Below are 21265 nucleotides of genomic sequence, written 5' to 3'. Positions count from 1 at the left end.
AGTACATTATCACTGCATATTGGCTATGCTTGAGTTGAACGTTGTTCTTCTCAGACCATTTAGAAATTATATAAAATATATATGATCACACTGTTAATAGTGAGGCACAGCTAAGTGAGAATATATTTTTATATATTTATTTTTTTAAATATATAATTCTTTACTGGTGTGATGGCCTGCATCTGATGGTCAGCCTGAGGGGAGGGAGGCAGCAGTGGTGAGGCTGCATCTCCCCAGACTCACCATCCCCTTCTCTCCGCTGAGAAAAGGGGACACAGTCTTCAGTTAATAACGAAACTTAAGTCACGCAGCATCATTTTAGCCTCATGCACCAATTCATGTTGTTACTCCTATGACCAGAGCAAGTGAAATATTCCTCAATATTAAAAAAGACACAAGCCGCTAATAATAACAACGCAAGTTTATTGACACACTGCTGTACTCATTGATTGCAGCTGCAGTACTGGTTGTAGTGTGACTGGAAGGAGAGAACGTGCATTTCATGTCTTATAGAACTGTTGAACAAAGTGTTGACAGTGCTGAATAACAATGTAAACACAAACTTAGGCTACACATCAAAACAACAGCTCTTTGCTGTATTCGTTGAGTCTAGTCATGGTTTTAAAAGTTTTGAAATCTCTCAATATAAACTTTGCTGTGTGTTCGAGGCTTGTTTTTAGTCTATGGTTCTGGGAAACTGTGCAGACACGGTGATCTGAGCTTTCTGATAGGCCAGCGGTAGGCCTATAGGTGCACTTGATTTGCTCTCTGGGCCTGCCGGGTAGGCGGAGTTCTGCCTTCAGACACATGAAATGGTTCAAAATGCGAAAACTTGGCCTTCCCAGCACTAAAGCTGCTGAATCAGGTGCATCTCCCGCCCCCAAAAATAGGAACGGAAGCCATTTTCGCGTGCGCTATGGAGTCGGAAAATTAACTTGGCAACGTATTGTCATGTGGTGGAAGATAACAACATAAGCTCTGCACTCTGACAAATTAGGAGTAACACACAAATGGGCCTACTAATGGACAATTCCCTGCTCCACTCTCAACACAATTCTACACAACTAGCTCCTTGTTATATTCTTTTTGATTTAAAACGTTTCTGACCCTCAATGTAATTGTTTTGAACTGCGAGAAATAGTGTTTTCATTCCACCCGCCAGCTGATTGTTTTTTGGGGGGTGGGTTAATCCCGGTCCGATGCAGAACTCTGTGTTCTTGTTGGACAAGTTCAGGTAAAACTTCTCCTTTTCAAAACGTTTATCTTCTTCAACCGGACCCAGGAGTGCGAGTGTCTTGAATTAAAACATTGATATGTATGTTTTGAAAGCTGCTGTATCGGTCTAGATATATTGTGGGTCATATTTTCTCCCCCTCTCCTGTCTCTCAGCCCCAGGTGTTTTCTGCAGATGGAGCGGTAGCTGACTCCTCTCAGTCTGGAACACCCCAGGGAGAAGGTGAGACCCTCCCTCCCTCCTCCTCACCTCCAGCCTCCACTGGTACTTTTACAATACACTTCTTTCCTTAGTTTGGTCAATTTGTGTGATGCTAATATACAAAATATTGTATTTAAACCAAATGAAGGAACAAAAATCGAGATTTGTCACGAGTGCCCCATCAGTGTAAAATGCCTAGACACCTCTCTGCCCCTTCTCGATCCTAACTCTCTTCTCTCTCTCCCCCCCCCCGTCCATTTCCCTTCCCTCTCTCTCCACCTCAGCCTCTACTCCAGAGGAGATGCGTGAGGAGAAGAAGGAGGTGGAGGGGGAGAAGGGAGCCAGCTCAGAGGAGGGTAAGGGGGCCAAGGCTAAGGCCTCCAAGCCCCTGATGCCCACCTCCACCATCCTGCGTCTCCTGGCAGAGCTGGTCAGGTCCTACGTGGGCATCGCCACCCTCATAGCATCCTACTGCTACACGGCCGGACAGTCTGAGCTCATCAAGGAGGTGGGTGGCTTCGCCTGGACTGGGCAAAACGTCCAGCTTTCACAATCTATGTAGAGTTTTACTACTGTAATACATTTGGCATAAATTGCCTCAAGGGCTCAAAGGATTTTAGGAGTTTAAATACGATGTTGACAAACTCCTGTTTTTCTCTTCCCCTCCCTGTATTGCCATAGCCACGACTCCAACCTCATTAGAGAAAATGTGGAATATATCTTGCGTTGTTTCTATTTGACCTGACTAGTCCTTTCTCTGTGTGCTGTATAGATGTATATGTATTTAATTTCTGTAGAGGTATGTACAATACATTGCGCCAGTCCTCTCCTCACCCAGGGTTCCATCTCTTCCTCTGCTACACGACTGTACTGCTTTATTTGTAATATGTTGAGAATAAGACTTGTCGTCCTGACTCCCTTCTTGCTCTCTCTGTCTCTCTCCCCCTGCAGGACTGCAGTGTATTAGCCTTCGTGCTAGACCACCTGTTGCCCCACACCCAGAGCTCTGAGGACAAGGACACCCCGGCCCTGGCACGCCTCTTCCTGGCCAGCCTGGCAGCTGCTGGCACAGGCACCGATGCACAGGTGGCCCTGGTCAATGAGGTGAAGGCCGCACTCAGCCGGGCGCTGGCCATGGCAGAGGGCACGGAGAAACACGCCAGGTGAGGGAGTGGGCTGGGCAGGGCAGAGATTTCATAATTGTCTAAAAACAATTAAGCCGATGGTTTTTCCATGGGGCTCATAAACTCTACAAAAAAAGAAACGTCCTCTCACTGTCAACTGCGTTTATTTTCAGCAAACTTAACATGTGTAAATATTTCTATGAACATAACAGGGCTCGACAACTGAGACATACGCTGATCAAGTTTCACAGACATGTGACTAACAGAAATGGAATACGGTGTCCTTGAACAAAGGGGGGGTCAAAATAAAAAGTAACAGTCAGTATCTGGTGTGGCCACCAGCTGCATTAAGTACTGCAGTGCATCTCCTCCTCATGGACTGCACCAGATTTGCCAGTTCTTGCTGTGAGATGTTACCCAACTCTTCCACCAAGGCACCTACATGTTCCCGGACATTTCTGGGGGGAATGGCCCTAGCCCTCACCCTCCGATCCAACAGGTCCCAGACGTGCTCAATGGGATTGAGATCAGGGCTCTTCGCTGGCCATGGCAGAACACTGACATTCCTGTCTTGCAGGAAATCACACACAGAACAAGCCGTATGGCTGGTGGCATTGTCATGTCATGGATGGTCATGTCAGGATGAGCCTGCAGGAAGGGTACCACATGAGGGAGGAGGATGTCTTCCCTGTAACGCATAGTGTTGAGATTGCCTGCAATGACAACAAGCTCAGTCCGATGATGCTGTGACACAGCGCCCCAGGCCATGACGGACCCTCCACCTCCAAATCGATCCCGCTCCAGAGTACAGGCCTCGGTGTAATGCTCATTCCTTCGACGATAAATGCGAATCCGACCATCACTCCTGGTGAGACAAAACAGCGACTCGTCAGTGAAAAGCACTTTTTGCCAGTCTTGTCTGGTCCAGCGACAGTGGGTTTGTGCCCATAGGCGACGTTGTTGCCGGTGATGTCTGGTGAGGACCCGCCTTACAACAGGCCTACCAGCCTTCAGTCCAGCCTCTGTCCGCAATAAGCTGAGAGTCTGAGCACTGATGGAGGGATTGTGCGTTCCTGGTGTAACTCGGTCAGTTGTTGCCATCCTGTACCTGTCCCGCAGGTGTGATGTTCGGATGTACCGATCCTGTGCAGGTGTTGTTACACGTGGTCTGCCACTGCGAGGACAGTCATCTGTCCTCCCTGTCTCCCTGTAGTGCTGTCTTACTGACATTGCAATTTATTGCCCTGGCCACATCTGCAGTCCTCATCCCTCCTTGCAGCGTGCCTAAGGCACGTTCACGCAGATGAGCAGGGACCCTGGGCATCTTTCTTTTGGTGTTTTTCAGAGTCAGTAGAAAGGCCTCTTTAGTGTCCAAAGTTTTCATAACTGTGACCTTAATTGCCTACCGTCTGTAATCTGTTAGTGTCTTAACGACCGTTCCGCAGGTGCATGTTCATTAATTATGGTTCATTGAACAAGCATGGGAAACAGTGTTTAAACCCTTTTATAATGAAGATCTGTGAAGTTATTTGGATTTTTGCGAATTATCCTTAAAAGACAGTTTCTTTTTTGCTGAGTTTATTATTTACCATCCTTTATTTGTCATTTTGATGTGTCAAAAGTTGAAAGTGGTAATGTATTTGACTAATGGACGGATTCATAGTGCATTCGTTATGCATTTTATCTGTCCCTGTGTGCCTAGGCTTCACTGAAAACTCCCCATTTTTCTCTCTCCCCCCCAGGCTACAGGCGGTGATGTGCATCATCAGCACCATCATGGAGTCGTGTCCGTCCACCTCTAGCTTCTACAGCACGTCAGCAGCCAAGACGCAGCACAACGGCATGAACAACATCATACGCCTCTTCCTCAAGAAAGGACTGGTCAACGACCTGGCTAGAGTACCGCACAGCCTCGACCTGTCCAGGTACACACACACACCACTGATCCTCTCAAACCCCTTACTCACCCTCTTAGAGGAGTCACATTGCTTACTACTTTATAGTAAGGCATCAGGGAAATCTCCCCTGTGGGTGTTTCTTCCAAACAGTATGCAAAACAGCACGTTGACTGGTAGCTTGTCTTGCACGGTGCCAAAGCTGGCTTAAGAGCTTCTCCCCCCCCAATTGATTATTGTGACGTCGCATTGCTTAAATTTGCGTAGATTTCATATTTTCTCAACTGTCTTGTGGTCAAATCCCTGAATGTCTCCTCATCTCTTCCTTCCATTGAGGATGTTTTTCTCGGCCTCCCGGGTGGCGCTGTGGTCTAAGGCTGTGCCACCAGAGATTCTGGGTTCGAGCCCAGGCTGTCGCAGACGGCCGCGTCTGGGAGGCCCATGGGGCGGCGCACAATTGGCCCAGCGTCGTCCGGGTTAGGGAGGGTTTGGCCGGCAGGGATATCCTTGTCTCATCGCGCACTAGCGACTCCTGTGGCGGGCCGGGCGCAGTGCACACTGACTTGGTCGCTAGGTGTACGGTGTTTCCTTCGACACATTGGTGCGGTTGGCTTCCGGGTTGGATGTGCATTGTGTCAAGAAGCAGTGCGGCTTGCTTGGGTTGTGTTTCGGAGGACGCATGGCTCTCGACCTTCGCCTCTCCTGAGTCCGTTAAGTTCATGTTTTAAGTATCCCTAAGGAACACCTTGCTGACTGTCTGAATAAAAAGGAGCATACGGTCTTGTGCTCCTACAGGCTCTCAGTAATGGAAAGTGGCAGATTGAGTAATACAAATAAAAACTGTCACACAACACATTTGTAATGGGGATCTTGAACAATACTTGGACATTTAATTATGTTGTTGATGTTTTATTTGTCTTTAAAGAAAAGGGGGAGATTGTTAAGTTCATGTTTTAAGTATCCCTATACTTCTGTTATTATGGGGCTAACACTCAGTCAAGAGTGCGCCCGCGCAGGGAGTCTGTTCGTTGATGGACCTACTAGCCTTGAGTGTAATGGCTACCTTGTAGTGTGTTCGTATAGTAAACTTTGTTAAACTGGAACCTTGTCGTTGTGTCATTTCGAGTTAACATCCGTGTGGGAGTTGCAGCGATGAGACAAGACTGTAACTACTACCAATTGGATACCACGAAATTGGGGAGAAAAAAGGGGTAAAATTAATAAATAAAATGAGAATGTTTTTCTCACCATTGACTTGTTATCTCAGTCCCAACATGGCAAACACAGTGAATGCAGCTCTGAAGCCCTTAGAGACTCTGTCCCGCATCGTCAACCAGCCCAGCAGCCTGTTTGGAGGGAAGGGGGGATCCAGCAAGAACAAGGCTGAGCACGACACTGTGGGAGCCGCCAGGGACTCCAATAGCAACACACAAGGTACCACAGGTGATGCGCGCGCACACACACACACGTTTGCACTCATAAACACATACACATGTAGTAACAAATATGTACACACTACACACAGACACCCACATGCTCCCCAGAACCACAGGGAAATAGGAAACTCACATTTACACTGTTCTTGGCTTACTGTTCATCTCACTGAATCCATTTTCTTTGCAGGTGACTCTGGGGAAGCTGAGGGGACTCTGGTGGAGGGCAGTCACAGGGTCCAGGGGACAGACAGTGACCTGATGGACGGAGAGACGGAGGGAGACACAGCGGTCATCGCTGGACAGCCGGAGGTGCTCAGCACAACGGCCATGCAGGTGGAGAACGAGCTGGTGGATCTGATAGACGAACTGTTGGAGAGAGACGCTGGCGCCGTCAATAGCTCCATTATCGGTAAGCAGGGAGTCTGGAATCCAGGAGTCTGTTGAAAAGGGTGAAACGTTACAAACCATTCAATTAGAAAAGCATTTTCTAGAACATAATTGGGGTCTCATTTCACCTCTATTAAATCTGCAACAATGGAAATGTCTTTCTAGATTTCTATTAAATATGACCGATTATTCATTTATTTATTTTTTATGAATGCGTATAGACCACTGACCGGCCAGCTCATCATCCTCAGGAGGATGATCTCATCATCTAGGGGGAAATGGCAATCATTTGAGAGAATGTGTTGAGTTGGGTTTTGTTAGGGTTTTTTTCTCGGATTTACGCTTTGGCCACATGAGTATAGGAGTCAATAACAATTTTTGGGTACGAGTTAACAGAATATAAACTTTGAAAACAAATGTTACTTTAATGTTTCACCTGTCTGAATACACCACTGGACTCATCAGAGTGAAATGGGATGGTGTAGAAGAAAGGGGCGGGCACATTCAATACATCGTCTTGTTTCTGATTGGTTGTTTGCTCTGTAACTCAGTGGGACGTGGCAGTGGTGAGGATGAATCACAAGAGGACGTGTTGATGGATGAGGCACCCTCCAATATCAGTCAGGCTTCTACTCTACAGGCCAACCGAGAAGGTAAGTGCTGGTTTTGATATTTTATTTTCACATTATCCTCTCCAACATGGTTCTGACAATTATGGTGTAGCGTAACCAGGCCAGCACAGTACAGCTTGGTGTGGCTCTGTCGTAAAAAATACATTAAATATCTATTTAATTCATTTTATTTAGTTATTAGGGTGAAAAGGGTTCAAGTGTGTTGGGTGGTTTGGTCTCACTCACTGTCCTCTCTCCGTCTTCTCCTACCGTAGACTCTATGAACATCCTGGAGCCTGAGGATGAGGAGCACACGCAGGAGGAGGACTCCAGTGGCAGCAACGATGAAGAAGACAGCCAGGATGAAGAGGAGGAGGAAGAAGAGGAAGAGGAGGAGGATCAGGTGAGGAAGAGTTTGAAGACTCTGGAAGGAGTGTTTCTTTGTGTTCAGTTATCTTGTCTGAGTCGTGAGGATTTGCATTGGCTCCGGCTTAGCGGGCTATTATACAGGACACCTGGGTTCGAACCGGCTTGGTGACATTCGATTGGTATCCATTTACTTACTTTAGAATGAGTTTTGTAATGGAAAAAATAAAGTGTAAAGAAAGAAAAAATTGTCTAAATATGCCATGTTCTGTTTCTCAGGATGATGAAGAAGGAGATGAGGATGATGACGATGAAGGTTCGGAGATGGAACTGGATGAAGATTTCCCAGACATTAACGCTGCGCCACACATCCGCTTCGAGAGGTTTGACCGCGACGATGACCTCATCATAGAGTTTGACAACATGTTCTCCACCACCGGTGAGTCATATTGGTGTTTTTATTCCTCTTTGTTTTTCATAGTCTTTGTTTTGAATGTATGGATAGATTTAGAAGGCAGCTTCTATGTTATTGAACTGGGCCCATATATTTATAAAGCGTCTCAAGGGTAGGAGTGCTGATTTAGGATCAGTTCCCCCTGTCCATATATTCATAATCTAAAAGACCGAACTGATCCCGGATTGGCACCCCTACTCTAAGACGCTTTATGAATACGGGCCCTGATTTCTCAAAGTAGTTTGTCTCTTTTTTTAAATCCTAATGTACAACTAACACTAAAGACATAGACTTACGAATAGCTACGTAGCAATAGCCTATATTATAATAGCCATATAGCAGTATGTAGAATGACGGGGTTGTGTCACTACGTGTCCCCCTAATGTCTGCAACTGTTCTCTCTGTTTATCGTGTTCCCATCAGCTGACATCCCTCCCTCCCCAGGCAACATCCCCAGCTCTCACCCCCTGATGGTGCGTCACGCCGACCACGGCTCCTTAACGCTGGGCGGAGCTGGCACCAACAACCGCCTGGCGCAGGGCATGGGTCGTAGCCAGAGAACGCTACGCCAGCTCACCGCCAACACGGGCCACACGATACACGTCCACTACCCCGGGAACAGACAGCCCAACCCCCCACTCATCCTGCAGAGGTGAGACGGAGATGCTACAATGAATGAATGGGACTTTTCCTAGGTCATGGGTCAGATTCTGTCAAACATTTTAAGCAGCTTTTGATTTTGTACATACAAAGGAACTAACGTACAAAGGAACCAATGGAATAGTCCGCCAAATGCTAAATCAATCGCACCTCAAAAACAAAGTATTGATTATAGTTGCTGTACTCGTGTATCCATTTCTAAGGTCATAGGTTCTGAAAGTGTTTGTTCATGTCGGTGCGTTAGAAGAGAATATGATTAAGTGTGCGAATGTTTATGTATCAGTGTTGTAAGACGATCAACTGCTGTATATTAAATGTGTATGTGCCTTCTCTCTCCTCCCCTCCAGACTGCTAGGTCCCAGTGCTGCAGCAGACATCCTGCAGCTGTCCAGCTCTCTGCCCCTTCAGTCCCGCGGCCGCGCACGTCTCCTGGTGGGCAACGAGGACGTGCACATCATCGCCCGCTCCGACGACGAGCTGCTCGACGACTTCTTCCACGAGCAGAGCAGCACCGGAGGACAAGCAGGTATGACACTCGCTGTCCACCAGTCCAGTCTACTATATGGGCCGCTTTACCAGACCCAAGTGAGCTCTAGTTCTGGACTAAGAAATACATGTCATTGGAGAAGGAGTCCAGAACTAGGCTGAATCTATTGGAAACTGTCCCTAGGTGCTTAGTCTGTGCTGGGAGCCCAAGCTTTGATTGGATTATGTTGAATTCATCTCAAATATATATCTTTCCAGGCACTCTGTCCAGTATCCCCACTGCCTTAACCCGATGGACTGATGAGTGTAAAGTACTGGACGCTGAGAGCATGCACGACTGTGTAGCAGGTACAACAGTCTTCTACTAGTCTGCTGTCGGACTACTGAGAGAATATGATTTTCCGTGATTTTCACATTGTTGCTGATTCATACATTTACTCATGAAGACTTATAGATGTACGCACACTGTACACCCCAGCCCATCCCTCTAACCCCATCTCTCTCCTTCCCAGTGGTGAAGGTTCCTATCCTGCAACACTTGGAGACCCTGAGAGACGAGGAGCTGGAGGAGAGGAGGGAGAAGAAAAGACGCCAGCTGGCGGAGGAGGAGGAGGCTAAGCAGAACGACAGAAGGACAGGAGGAGAGGAGGCCAGGGAGCAGAGTCTACAGGGCTCGGGACTGGGGACGGTCAACGGTGCGGCTGGAGAGACCACTGCTGGTACTGGCACCTTGTTTTTAAATGCGAACACTATACTAAGTATAATTTTTTTGTAAGAACGCAAGTGCTTTTACCGGATTGAGGCTAACTTTGAACCCTTATGCAAAAGTGAATCCTTTCTTTCCAGATAACTTTCTGTTCACATTTTCTGTCTTTTTTCTGTGCATGTTTGAATGGACTCTGGCCCAGTAAGTGTCCTCTGTCTGGACCCTCTTGAAGCCAGCAGACAGACGGACGGACACAGAGTAGCGTGCTGTGGGGTGAGGTAGTAGTTTGTATAGTTTTAGGATCACACCAGATCTGGGAGATAACTATACAGTCTACTGTCTTTCCCACGGCAACGCCAAGACGACCCAGAGGATCCTATTACCATGGAAACCACGGCACTGACATCTTGCCTTGGACGTTTACTCTGCAACTAATAGTTGGGGGGGGGAAATGTTACTGATACTGTAGTTACATTTACATTTTAGTAATTTAGCAGACGCTCTTATCCAGAGCTACTTACAGTCGTGAGTGCATACATTTTCATACTGGTCCCCCTGTAGGAATCTGGCGTTGCAAGTGCCTTACTCTACCAAGTGAGCTACACGGTGATGTTGCTATGTAACCTAATGTGCTTGTGTGTGCTTCTGTGCGTGTGTTATACGGATGTGGAACCCATACCCTTCTGTGGCTGTGCTGTGGTGAGGTAGTAAGTTGTGTTGTTGTTGGGGATCAGGATAGTGCGCCCCGTACGGGAGATAACTATACAACTTACTGCCTTCCTCAGTGCTGCCCAACTCACAGCAATCTCACTCAGGACAAAATAAGCTTTAGCTCATTGATATCATTGTACCCCTCTAAGTCGGTGCTCCCCAAACCTCTCCTTGGTTCCCCCAGCCAGTTTCCCATATTTAATCTATTCCAATACTAGCACACCTGTAGGACCTGTCTCTGTACTTTATATGTAACTGAAGTGGTGAACCTATAGCTCACTATTCAGTTAGTTTGACTCATCCCTCCTGTTCTGTGTGTTCCATCAGAAGGTCAAGTGGACCTAGGACTCCCGAACTCTCTAACTTTTCTCTGTTCTGTGTCTCCCCTGGCTCAGAAGGTGAGGCCCAGGGTAGTGGTGTGTCGTGTCTGGACCCCCCTCGGGTCTCGGATGGTTTCCTCACCGCTCCCCCCTCAGGAGAGGTCACCCCCACAACCCCCGCCCCCCACGAACAGGCCCTGGTTTCCCTGGAGACTGCCATCAGCCAGCAGGTCCACCAGCCAATCGCAGACCTGCTCCTGGCCGAGTCGCATGCCAATTCGCTGGCTGTCCTGGCAGGGGCCGGTCTTCCTGCCCTTGCAGCGGCATCCGATAGGCCGACCTGCGAAGTGGAGGCGTCACAGATGGAAATGTCCCCGGTGCCCACTATTGGTGAGAGAGGAGGAGCGATGGATGGAGGCAGGGAAGGTAGACTAACTTTGAAACTGTAAGAAGTGTGTTCGTTTTAGCTTTCCCAGCGCACCGGTTGGTGGAGTTTGCACATTTGAGACCATTCCGTTGGTCTCATCCACCCAGGGCACCAGGGTAGCTAAACGAATGCACCTTCTTTCACAGAGTGACTGATGAGCAGTAAGGGCACACATCTGTATCTGCAGTGATGATGTTGACTAAGCGGTCTCCTTTTGAATATAGCCATCATGGCTAGCGTGACTGTATTACCGCCATCAAGTTCCAAGTGACCAGTTAGTCACAGTAATTAGGCTTCTCCAAGCTCTGATGCTGCTGATGGTCATTATTAGCCTACCAAACTTGCTAACTTCCTGGTACTCAGCACTCTATTGTCCCTCTAATCACTCTGACATGAATGCAAATGAAATGGAAAATCTAATCAAACACTTCATGAGAGCCCACAAGCTCATGTTGTGCAACATTTCTATAGGCTATGCAATTGTGTGAGAAAACAGAATGATGGCCTCTATTAAAAAGAGGGGGCTCCCATCAGCTTTCCATAGGCTAGGCCTACTATATTTATTTCACAACTTTCCTAATATTAAGCACATTGCTTCTCTTTACAACAGGAGTATAGTCTACCTGGCTGGCATGAAAATTAACCACGGGTAAAGCGTCCTCCATCCCTTTAAGTGCATGTATTTTTTCCCTCTGCAGGTTTCAAGACAGGTGCTTAATAATGGTCCATTCAAATTTCACACTTATATTATTTAGTATATGTAAAGACAAGGTTAATCAAGAATAGTCTGATGAAGAATAGTCTGACAATATTAGCGTATAACTTTTTGGAATGTCTATTTCTCACAGAATAGAATAGGTAAACTTTTGTACGATGGGGGATAGTAGATTGACATAGGCTAGTGCTTTTGCTGTTTGTTAGGCGTATTCATCTTGTTGGCTGACAAAGTAAATGTGGACAGTTCTTTCAATATCTTCAATATGCACCTCGGAATTGGATAAGGACACACGCAGTTGCGTCCACGATGTCTGTCTTCACTTGTAGCCTGTGAGAAAGACCGGATCATGTGACGGCATTGGCTAATGATAATTGGGCCATGTGAGTGAGCAGTGCTTCAGGGCACGCAGCCGGGAGAAGGGAATTATAATTATTATATTCAGCACAAGGGCCCAATGGCCACTGGCCGCAAAAGGCATGGATATTTTTAGGGGGCGTTACGGCCGCACAAAGGGGAAGCCGCCGGGAAGTTTGAGGCATTATCTCAAGTGCTTGTCAAATTGTGAAGGAGACTGGTGAAGTGTGTGCAGCCTAAGCAAAAAACTAAGCAGAGCTCATGCCTTTCATTTCTTTAAAAAATAATCATTAGTCGGATCATGAAGCCTTAGAATGGATTAAAAATCAAAACATATAGCCCACCGTTTGTATCACAACCAAAGTTGCATAATTAACTCTAAATTAAGCATATAGGAGAAGCTGTTTCTTTGTAAACAGCTCAACACAGAATAGCTGCATGTGCGCACTCCCTCATCGTTTGGAGAAAATATACTTTCTATTTTATTCAGGTGTTCTTCATACTATAAAATAATGCCACGGAATTCGAAGCAAATCTTGTCTGCTAAATGAACTAGTGTAACCCACAGCCATTTGACATAGCCAGATCAGGGCCTAACATAAGGACAACTCAGCGTATGCTATTCTGTTATTCTGAAATGGACTACATTTTCTTCATATCATTCTTCTTTAGACCCGTCTAAAATAGATAATGGATTTATTGTGAGGGTGTAGGCTATATTACATGGATTTATTAGACTTTATAAAATGTAGATGTTCCAAAGGTCTGCATTTGTGACTTACTTGTAGGCTGTGTGTGGAAGCCAGGAGATGTTAAATGGGTTTGTTAATTAACGGTCAATTACTGTGAGACGGGCAGTTATTTGCTTGACAATCACCGGCTGACAAAATGTCATGACTGCCACAGCCCTAATCATGGCTAACGACACATTGCTTCAAAGTGTCGTGCAGATTTTGCAACGGAGCATATGTGTTCATGCAACCACGTTGTTGCCGTCAGACTATGCATAGTTGTTTAGTGTATTAACTGACCATTTTTCTTCTCTCTCCTCCCCTCTTCTCCCATATTTTCCTCCTCACTCCTTTCACTCATTCTTCTCCTCTCCCTCTCCTCCCAGCCTCCCTGAGTCCAGACATCGTGGAGACCGCTGAGCCTGCAGCGGTGGGCGTGTCACTACTGGAAGGGTCTCCCATGGATACCAGTAGCCCCGCATCTGCCACGCAGGAAGAGCTCGTCCCCAACCCCACCCAGGCTGTCCATCTGCCACAGGAGCTGTCAGGGAGTGGAGATGGCGGACTGACGGCCAGGCAGACAGACGGGGAGTCAGGGTGAGGGTCTTGGCGGGCAATACTAACGATACGTTCCAAATTCAAACCCTAGCCCCTACCCCATAGGCACTTCTCTAGATCTAAAATATTTGGATAGGTGTATATCAAACATGAACAAAATTTTACCTAACCTATCAGAGGGCAAGATGGAGCTACTACTGTAACATATTACTTATACCAATGTGATCTGTTCAGATCTAATGTGATCTAGGCAGGGACTCTGAGGGGAAGATCAGCTCTCTCTGTCTCCCTCGCTCATGCTTTGCCCCTCTGTAGCTCCACCTCTGTCTCCTCCCCTGGAGAGACCATGCCCCGGAGTGACAGCGCAGACAGCCAATCCCAGGCCATCCAGGAAGAGCTCTTCCCATCCACCAGCAATGAGGATGAGGACCCACTGGCAGGTAAGAAGAGTCTCATTGGCTGGTTTCTCTGGCCCCTCTACCTCAGTGGTGGGCATTCCTCCTGGAGAAAGCACATGTTTTCCAACCCGATGCTCACACATGGTTCTTCTAATCACCTGTTGCTCATCAGGACCTTAATTGGACCTTGATTGTTAGAGCAAAAGCATGCATACGTTGTAGCTCTCCAGAAGGAGGGTTGGCCACCCTTGTGTTACGTCATGCACAGTAGAGCCCTACACTCATCCCCCCCCCCCCTCCAGGCATCAGTCTACCAGAGGGTGTAGACCCATCCTTCCTGGCAGCTCTTCCAGAGGACATCCGTCGTGAGGTGCTCCAGAACCAGCTGGGTATCCGACCCCCAGCACGCCCCCCTGCCGCGGCCACCCTCCCCTCCACCACTGCCCCCGTACTGGGAGGAGGACCAGGGGTCACAGAGGTCAGCCCTGAGTTCCTGGCTGCCCTGCCACCCGCCATACAGGAGGAGGTGAGGAACGAAAATACATCACCCTAATAATCATCCTTTTATGTATTATGTCTTGTAAATTATCTATGTGGGGCTTAAAATTGAGCTTAAATACACTCCATGGTCATACGTATGTGGACACCCTTCAAGTTTGTGGATTCGTCTATTTCAGCCACATCCATTGCTCACAGGTGTATAGAGTTGAGCACACAGCCATGGAATCTCCATAGACAAACATTGGCAGTAGAATGGCCCGTACTAAAGAGCTCAGTGACTTTCAACGTGGCACCGTCATAGGATGCCACCTTTCCAACAAGTCAGTTCGTCAAATGTCTGTCCGAGTGCTGAAGCGCGTAGCGGGTAAAAATCGTCTGTCCTCAGTTGCAACACTCTCTACCGAGTTCAAAACTGCCTCTGGAAGCAACGTCAGCACAATAACTGTTCGTCGGGAGCTTCATGAAATGGGTTTCTATGGCCGAGCAGCCGCAGACAAGCCTAAGATCACCATGCGCAATGCCAAGCTTCGGCTGGAGTGGTGTAAAGCTCATCGCCATTGGACTCTGGAGCAGTGGAAACACGTTCTCTGGAGTGATGAATCACGCTTCACCATCTGGCAGTCCGCCGGACTAATCTGGGTTTGGGTATGACAGGAGACCCACTACCTGCTCTAATGCATAGTGCCAACTGTAAAGTTTGGTGGTGGAGGAATAATGGTCTGGGGCTGTTTTTCAAGGTTTGGGCTAGGGTCCTTAGTTCCAGTGAAGGGAAATCTTAATGCTACAGCATATAATGACATTCTAGATGATTCTGTGCTTCTAACTTTGTGGCAACCGTTTGGGGGAAGGCCCTTTCCTGTTTAAGCATGACAATGCCCCCATGCACAAAGCAAGGTCCATACAGAAATGGTTTGTCGAGATCGGTGTAAAAGAACTTGCCTGGCCTGCACAGAGCCCTACCCTCAACCACATCGTACACCTTTGGGATGAATTAGAACGCCGACCGCGAGCCAGGCCTTATCTCCCAACATCAGTGCCTGACGTCACTAATGCTCTTGTGGCTGAATGGAAGCAAGTCCCCGCAGCAATGTTCCAACATCTAGTGGAAAGCCTTCCCAGAAGAGTGGAGGCTGTTATAGCATCAAAAGGGGGGACGAACTCCGTAATAATGGCCATGGTTTTGGAATGAGATGTCCACATACTTTTAGCCATGTAGTGTACATGTTTAAGAGTAGTGTAGAGAGGGGAAGATTTAGTGATCTTGGTCTAACACCTAACATTTCCATTATACTCAAGCTGTTGAAGCCTCTGTGTGGCCTTAATGAATGCTTTAAAGCCTTAATAAGTTTTTTCAAAATTGGAATCATTAGTTAAAGAACTGTCTCTCCTCTCCCCAGGTCCTGGCCCAACAACGTGCTGAACAGCAGCGTAGAGAGCTGTCCCAGCAGCCCACGCAGGGCGACACTCCCCTGGACCCCGTCACCTTCATCCAGACCCTCCCCTCGGAGCTGCGTCGCTCCGTCCTAGAAGACATGGAGGACAGCGTGCTGGCCGTCATGCCCCCGGACATCGCCGCCGAGGCAGCCGCGCTGCGCCGGGAGCAGGAGGTGAGTGTAAGATTCAAACGTTTTACTACACACTAGCACCAAGTAACAAAAGTGAACTTGCATAGAATAACTTCAAAAAATACAATTACAAAAATTATAAAGTTCTGTTCCGGCTACATAATATACTGGGATATTCATGATTGCATGTTTTGTAAATTTGACATCCCCAGGCTCGTCAGAGACAGCTGATGCACGAGAGGCTGTTCGGCCATAGTTCCAGCTCGGCCCTGTCGGCCATCTTGAGGTCGCCTGCCTTTACCAGCCGCCTGGGGGGCAACCGAGGGGTACAGTACACCCGCCTTGCCGTGCAGAGAGGCGGGACCTTCCAAATGGGAGGAGGGGCCAACCAGAGCAGGTGAGAGGGCGAGGATTGGTCTGGGGATAAAGTCTGTGAGAGATGAGTCTGTTTAAAGTGTGTGTGTATGACCTCTTATGACTAACCTGTCATTTGTCCTCTCCCCAGACCGTCCAGTTCCAGTGTGGACTCTCTGCTGCGTCTGCGCGGTCGTCTGCTCCTGGACCACGAGGCATTGTCCTGTCTCCTGGTCCTCCTCTTCGTAGACGAACCCAAACTCAACACCAGCCGTCTGCACCGCGTGCTCCGCAACCTGTGCTACCACTCCCAGACGCGTGGCTGGGTCATCCGCAGTCTGCTCTCCATCCTGCAGCGCAGCAGCGAGAGTGAGGTTTGTGTCGAGACCACCCGCCTGGAAGACGCCAGAGGCAAGAGGACTGCTGCCGGTCAGGGAGGTTACGGAGGGAGTAAAGGGTCTACGACTGCAGCAACCGCTTCCGCCTCCCTCTCTTCCTCCTCCTCTTCCTCCTCTCTGGAACTTCTCAACCGGGTGGAGTCTCGTAGCTCCTCCCAGCTCTCTTGGCTGTCCGTTTCCATGGACGCGGCGCTAGGATGCCGTACAAACATTTTCCAAATCCAGCGAGCGTCGGGACGGAAGCATGCCGACCGGCACTCTGCGGGGGGGACGTCAGGAGGGTCCGGGGGGACCCTGGGAGGAGGGGTACAGGGGGGTGCGGCGGGGATGACTTGTGCAGGTGGAGGAGGGTCGACCGTACACATCCACCCCCAGGCCGCCCCTGTGGTCTGTCGACACGTACTGGATACTCTTATCCAACTGGCCAAGGTAGGAGACTGTTTTGTACTCTGGATGGGTGGTGGACACGTTACTGCTCACGTCTGTCAGTCATTCATCTTGGGGGTCCAAAAACTTTGTGCTGATTTATGAATGGTGTGTTTGATGAATAACTGCCAGTTGACCAGAGCTTTTGTTTGAAAATGTCAGGGAAATTGTGAGTTGGCAATGTAATGTGTGTGTCTCTTAGTTAGTCCAGGTCATTAATCTAATGTGTTGCTCTCCTATCTCCAGGTGTTCCCCAGTCACTTCACCCAGCAGCGCTGTAAGGACATGCTCTCCTCCTCCACATCTGAACTAGACTCCCGTCTGTGTGCTGCTGCCTCTATCGTCACCGGAACAGCAGGAGGAGGCTCTAGATCCACCCAGACCTCTTCCAACACCCCCTCCTCAGCCCAGAACTCCCTGGGCGGGGGCGCCTGTGGTGCGGCGATCACCCCCCAGTCCCTTGGCATCTCTACCGACTTCTGGGACCTGCTGGTGAAGCTGGACAACATGAATGTGTCGAGGAAAGGCAAGGCCTCCATGAAGACTCTTCCCCTGGGGGCGGGAGGGGAGGCAGACGGGGCTCAGTACAGCCTGGAGGCTTCTCCGCTGGGCCAGCTGATGAATATGCTGTCCCACCCAGTGATACGACGCTCCTCCCTGCTAACCGAGAAGCTCCTGCGTCTCCTCTCCCTCATCTCCATCGCCCTGCCCGATAATAAGGCTACGGAAGTCCCTGCCGGACACCCGACACCGCAGACCACCACCGCCGGTGCAGCCGTCGCTCCTCCAGGCTCTGTCTCCGCCTCTGCTCAGGGGACCACTGTAGGGGTGGTCTCAGGCGTCGGGGTGGTGTCGGGGGCCTCGGTAGTGGCTGCAGCGCAGGGCTCGTCCTCAGGGACAGGCCAGACCTCTACAGCTATAGTGTCTATACCCACAACTACTGGAGCCAGCGCCACAGGTGAGAACAACTAGCATCTTCACAAGCAATACACTGACATCACTTTCTATTTGAGTGGGTTGAGAAAACATCAACTGTATTGTCCCAGATGGGAATTTAGTCTTACAAGCGCTGCTGCTTACACATAGTACACAGCAAATAATACCCATCGAGCAATACTAAGGGCTGTGGTAATGTTTATCTACGTGCGCCCTACAAGGTAACGCACCATAGCGGAAGAGAATATTGATGCGTGTGTTTTGTCCCGACAGGGAAGCATAGAGCAACCGTGCTCTGTGTTGAAAGTGACACCAAGCTGGCCTCCACTGGACTCACTGAGAAACAACTACAGCTCTCTGTCGAGGTACTGAATGACCACTAAAACAAACACTGGATCCCTAACTGGGAAAGCTAATCGCTCTCTACGTGGCTAGATGCATGTGTTGATGTAACAGTTAAGTCACTTTCAGTTGGCCGGGCACAAAGGTCAATTCATTGCTGCGTCTGAAATGGCACTGTGTTCCCCCTACAGTGCACTCCTTTTGACCAGAGCCTAGGAAGTTCCTCCCGGTTTCTTCTGTTTGGAACCTAATGAATAACACTCTTCCCCTTCCCTTTCCCAGGTGCTGACCAGTCACTCGTGTTCAGAGGAGGGTCTGGAGGATGCAGCCAACATCCTGCTCCAGCTGTCAAGAGGAGATGGAACCACCAGAGACACTGTGCTCCGTCTGCTGCTGAGTGGGGCTAGACACCTGGGATACACACTCTGCAAACAGATTGGTACACACACAACACACCGTGCTGTCTACTAGCCTCATGGGCTAGACACCTGGGATACACATCTGCAAACAGATTGGTACACACACAACACACCGTGCTGTCTACTAGCCTCATGGGCTAGACACCTGGGATACACACTCTGCAAACAGATTGGTACAACACACACACATACACCGTGCTGTCTACTAGCCTCATGGGCTAGACACCTGGGATACACACTCTGCAAACAGATTGGTACAAACAACACACACACACGTGCTGTCTACTAGCCTCATGGGCTAGACCACTGGATACACACTCTACAAACAGATTGGTACACACACACACACACACACACCGTGCTGTCTACTAGCCTCATGGGCTAGACACCTGGGATACACACTGCAAACAGATTGGTACACACACAACACACACCGTGCTGTCTACTAGCCTCATGGGCTAGACACCTGGGATACACACTGCAAACAGATGCGTCAGTAGACTACACAATACACGTTCAAGGTGTTTTTATTCAAAGCCTGAGATAGCTGACACTACCAATGGGTGCGTTTGTTTCATTGTCACTTTAAGATTTTACTTAAATGCCCAGTAGAGTAAAAAAATCCATTTTTATATCATGTATAACAGCTGAGGAAACTAACACTGTAAAAGTGTGAACAAATTTGATTAGTGTTATGCCTATGCAGCATTAACCAATTAAAAACAGTTCTGTAGCAAGGAGGTTTGTGCAGTAGGCTATTGGCACAATACATTAATATACATATATATTGGCTATGCTTGAGTTTCCCTGCCAACGTTGTTCTTCTCAGACCATTTTGAAATTATATTTCAAAATTGTAGGTATAAGCCCACTGGTAATAGATAATTTGTTGTATTACTTGTGAGGCACAGCTGAGTGAGCATAATAATGAGCTTTTTGGGGGGGGGGGGGCACGGGGAAATGGCTCAAAATTGGAATACTTTGCCTTCCCGGCGCTGCTGAATTAGGTGCACTTACAGCACGAAACAAATAAAAAGAAAATTGGAACGCAAGGCTTTGTCGTCGACCGATTGGTGACCACTGGTGGTCTTCCGCTCTCTCCTCTAGGCACATTATTGGCTGAGCTGCGTGAGTACAACCTGGAGCAGCAGAGGAGAGCCCGGGCCGACGCCCAGTCACCTGACGCACCGGTCGAGGACACCTCCCTCTCTGCCAGGCTGAAGGCCGGCAAGCTCTCTAGCAGGTGAAGAGAGAAGTTCTGGGATAGCTAGGGGTTAGGGGTTAGGGGTAAGCTCTCTAGCAGGTGAAGAGAGAAGTTCTGGGATAGCTAGGGGTTAGGGGTTAGGGGTAAGCTCTCTAGCAGGTGAAGAGAGATAGTTCTTGGATAGCTTAGGGGTCAGGGGTTAGGGGTAACGCTCTCTAGCAGGTGAAGAGAGAGTTTGGGATAGCTAGGGGTCAGGTTAGGGTAAGCTCTCTAGCAGGTGAAGAGAGGAAGTTCTGGGATAGCTCGGGTCAGGGGTTAGGGTAAGCTCTCTAGCAGGTGAAGAGAGAAGTTCTGGGATAGCTAGGGGTTTAGGGGTAAGCTCTCTAGCAGGTGAAGAGAGAAGTTCTGGATAGCTAGGGGTCAGGGGTTAGGGGTAAGCTCTCTAGCAGGTGAAGAGAGAAGTTCTGGATAGCTAGGGGGTTAGGGTAAGCTCTCTAGCAGTGTGAAGAGAGAAGTTCTGGATAGCTAGGGGTCAGGGGTTAGGGTAAGCTCTCTAGCAGGTGAGAGAGAGAGTTCTGGGATAGCTAGGGGTCAGGGTTAGGGGTAAGCTCTCTAGCAGGTGAGAGAGAAGTTCTGGGATGCTAGGGGTTAGGGGTAAGCTCTCTAGCAGGTGAAGAGAGAAGTTCTGGGATAGCGCTAGGGTTAGGGGTAAGCTCTCTAGCAGGTGAAGAGAGAGTTCTGGATAGCTAGGGGTCAGGGTTAGGGTAAGCTCTCTAGCAGTGAAGAGGAAGTTCTGGATAGTAGGGTTAGGGTAAGCTCTCTAGCAGGTGAAGAGAGAAGTTCTGGTAGCAGGGTAGGGGTTTAGGGGTAAGCTCTCTAGCAGGTGAAGAGAGAAGTTCTGGGATAGCTAGGGTCGGGGTTAGGGGTAAGCTCTCTAGCAGGTGAAGAGAGAAGTTCTGGGATAGCTAGGGGTTAGGGGTAAGCTCTCTAGCAGGTGAAGAGAGAAGTTCTGGATAGCTAGGGTCAGGGGTTAGGGGTAAGCCTTCTAGCAGGTGAAGAGAGAAGTTCTGGGATAGCTAGGGGTCAGGGGTTAGGGGTAGCTCTCTAGCAGGTGAAGAGAGAAGTTCTGGAGATAGCTAGGGGTTAGGGGTAAGCTCTCTAGCAGGTGAATGAGAGAAGTTCTGGGATAGCTAGGGGTCAGGGGTTAGGGGTAAGCTCTCTAGCAGGTGAAGAGAGAAGTTCTGGGATAGCTAGGGGTCAGGGGAAAGCTCTCTAGCAGGTGAAGTGAGAGGGGGTCAAGAGACAGACAGACGGGTGTCTGGGGAGGAAAATAGTACCAGCTA

General features: G+C 48.7%; 1 protein-coding gene across 1 annotated transcript in view; it reads left to right on the top strand.

The window, feature by feature from the left end:
- The window catches only part of huwe1 (HECT, UBA and WWE domain containing E3 ubiquitin protein ligase 1), an 82924-nt gene that overhangs the window by 51037 nt on the left and 10622 nt on the right, over positions 1 to 21265 (top strand). Inside the window, 24 exon segments of the mRNA XM_070448071.1 lie at positions 1390 to 1456; positions 1720 to 1943; positions 2387 to 2598; positions 4302 to 4484; positions 5722 to 5888; positions 6078 to 6299; positions 6829 to 6930; positions 7164 to 7291; positions 7534 to 7693; positions 8132 to 8360; positions 8716 to 8894; positions 9113 to 9202; positions 9367 to 9573; positions 10667 to 10981; positions 13208 to 13418; positions 13695 to 13819; positions 14080 to 14303; positions 15676 to 15885; positions 16056 to 16240; positions 16349 to 17024; positions 17268 to 17979; positions 18231 to 18322; positions 18582 to 18738; positions 19826 to 19961. Coding sequence (XP_070304172.1) covers positions 1390 to 1456; positions 1720 to 1943; positions 2387 to 2598; positions 4302 to 4484; positions 5722 to 5888; positions 6078 to 6299; positions 6829 to 6930; positions 7164 to 7291; positions 7534 to 7693; positions 8132 to 8360; positions 8716 to 8894; positions 9113 to 9202; positions 9367 to 9573; positions 10667 to 10981; positions 13208 to 13418; positions 13695 to 13819; positions 14080 to 14303; positions 15676 to 15885; positions 16056 to 16240; positions 16349 to 17024; positions 17268 to 17979; positions 18231 to 18322; positions 18582 to 18738; positions 19826 to 19961 — 5213 coding nt within the window.

The sequence above is a fragment of the Salvelinus sp. IW2-2015 genome, linkage group LG17 (genome assembly GCF_002910315.2).
Source record: "Salvelinus sp. IW2-2015 linkage group LG17, ASM291031v2, whole genome shotgun sequence".
Classification (NCBI taxonomy): domain Eukaryota; kingdom Metazoa; phylum Chordata; class Actinopteri; order Salmoniformes; family Salmonidae; genus Salvelinus; species Salvelinus sp. IW2-2015.
This window is presented reverse-complemented; position numbering and strand designations above follow the sequence as displayed.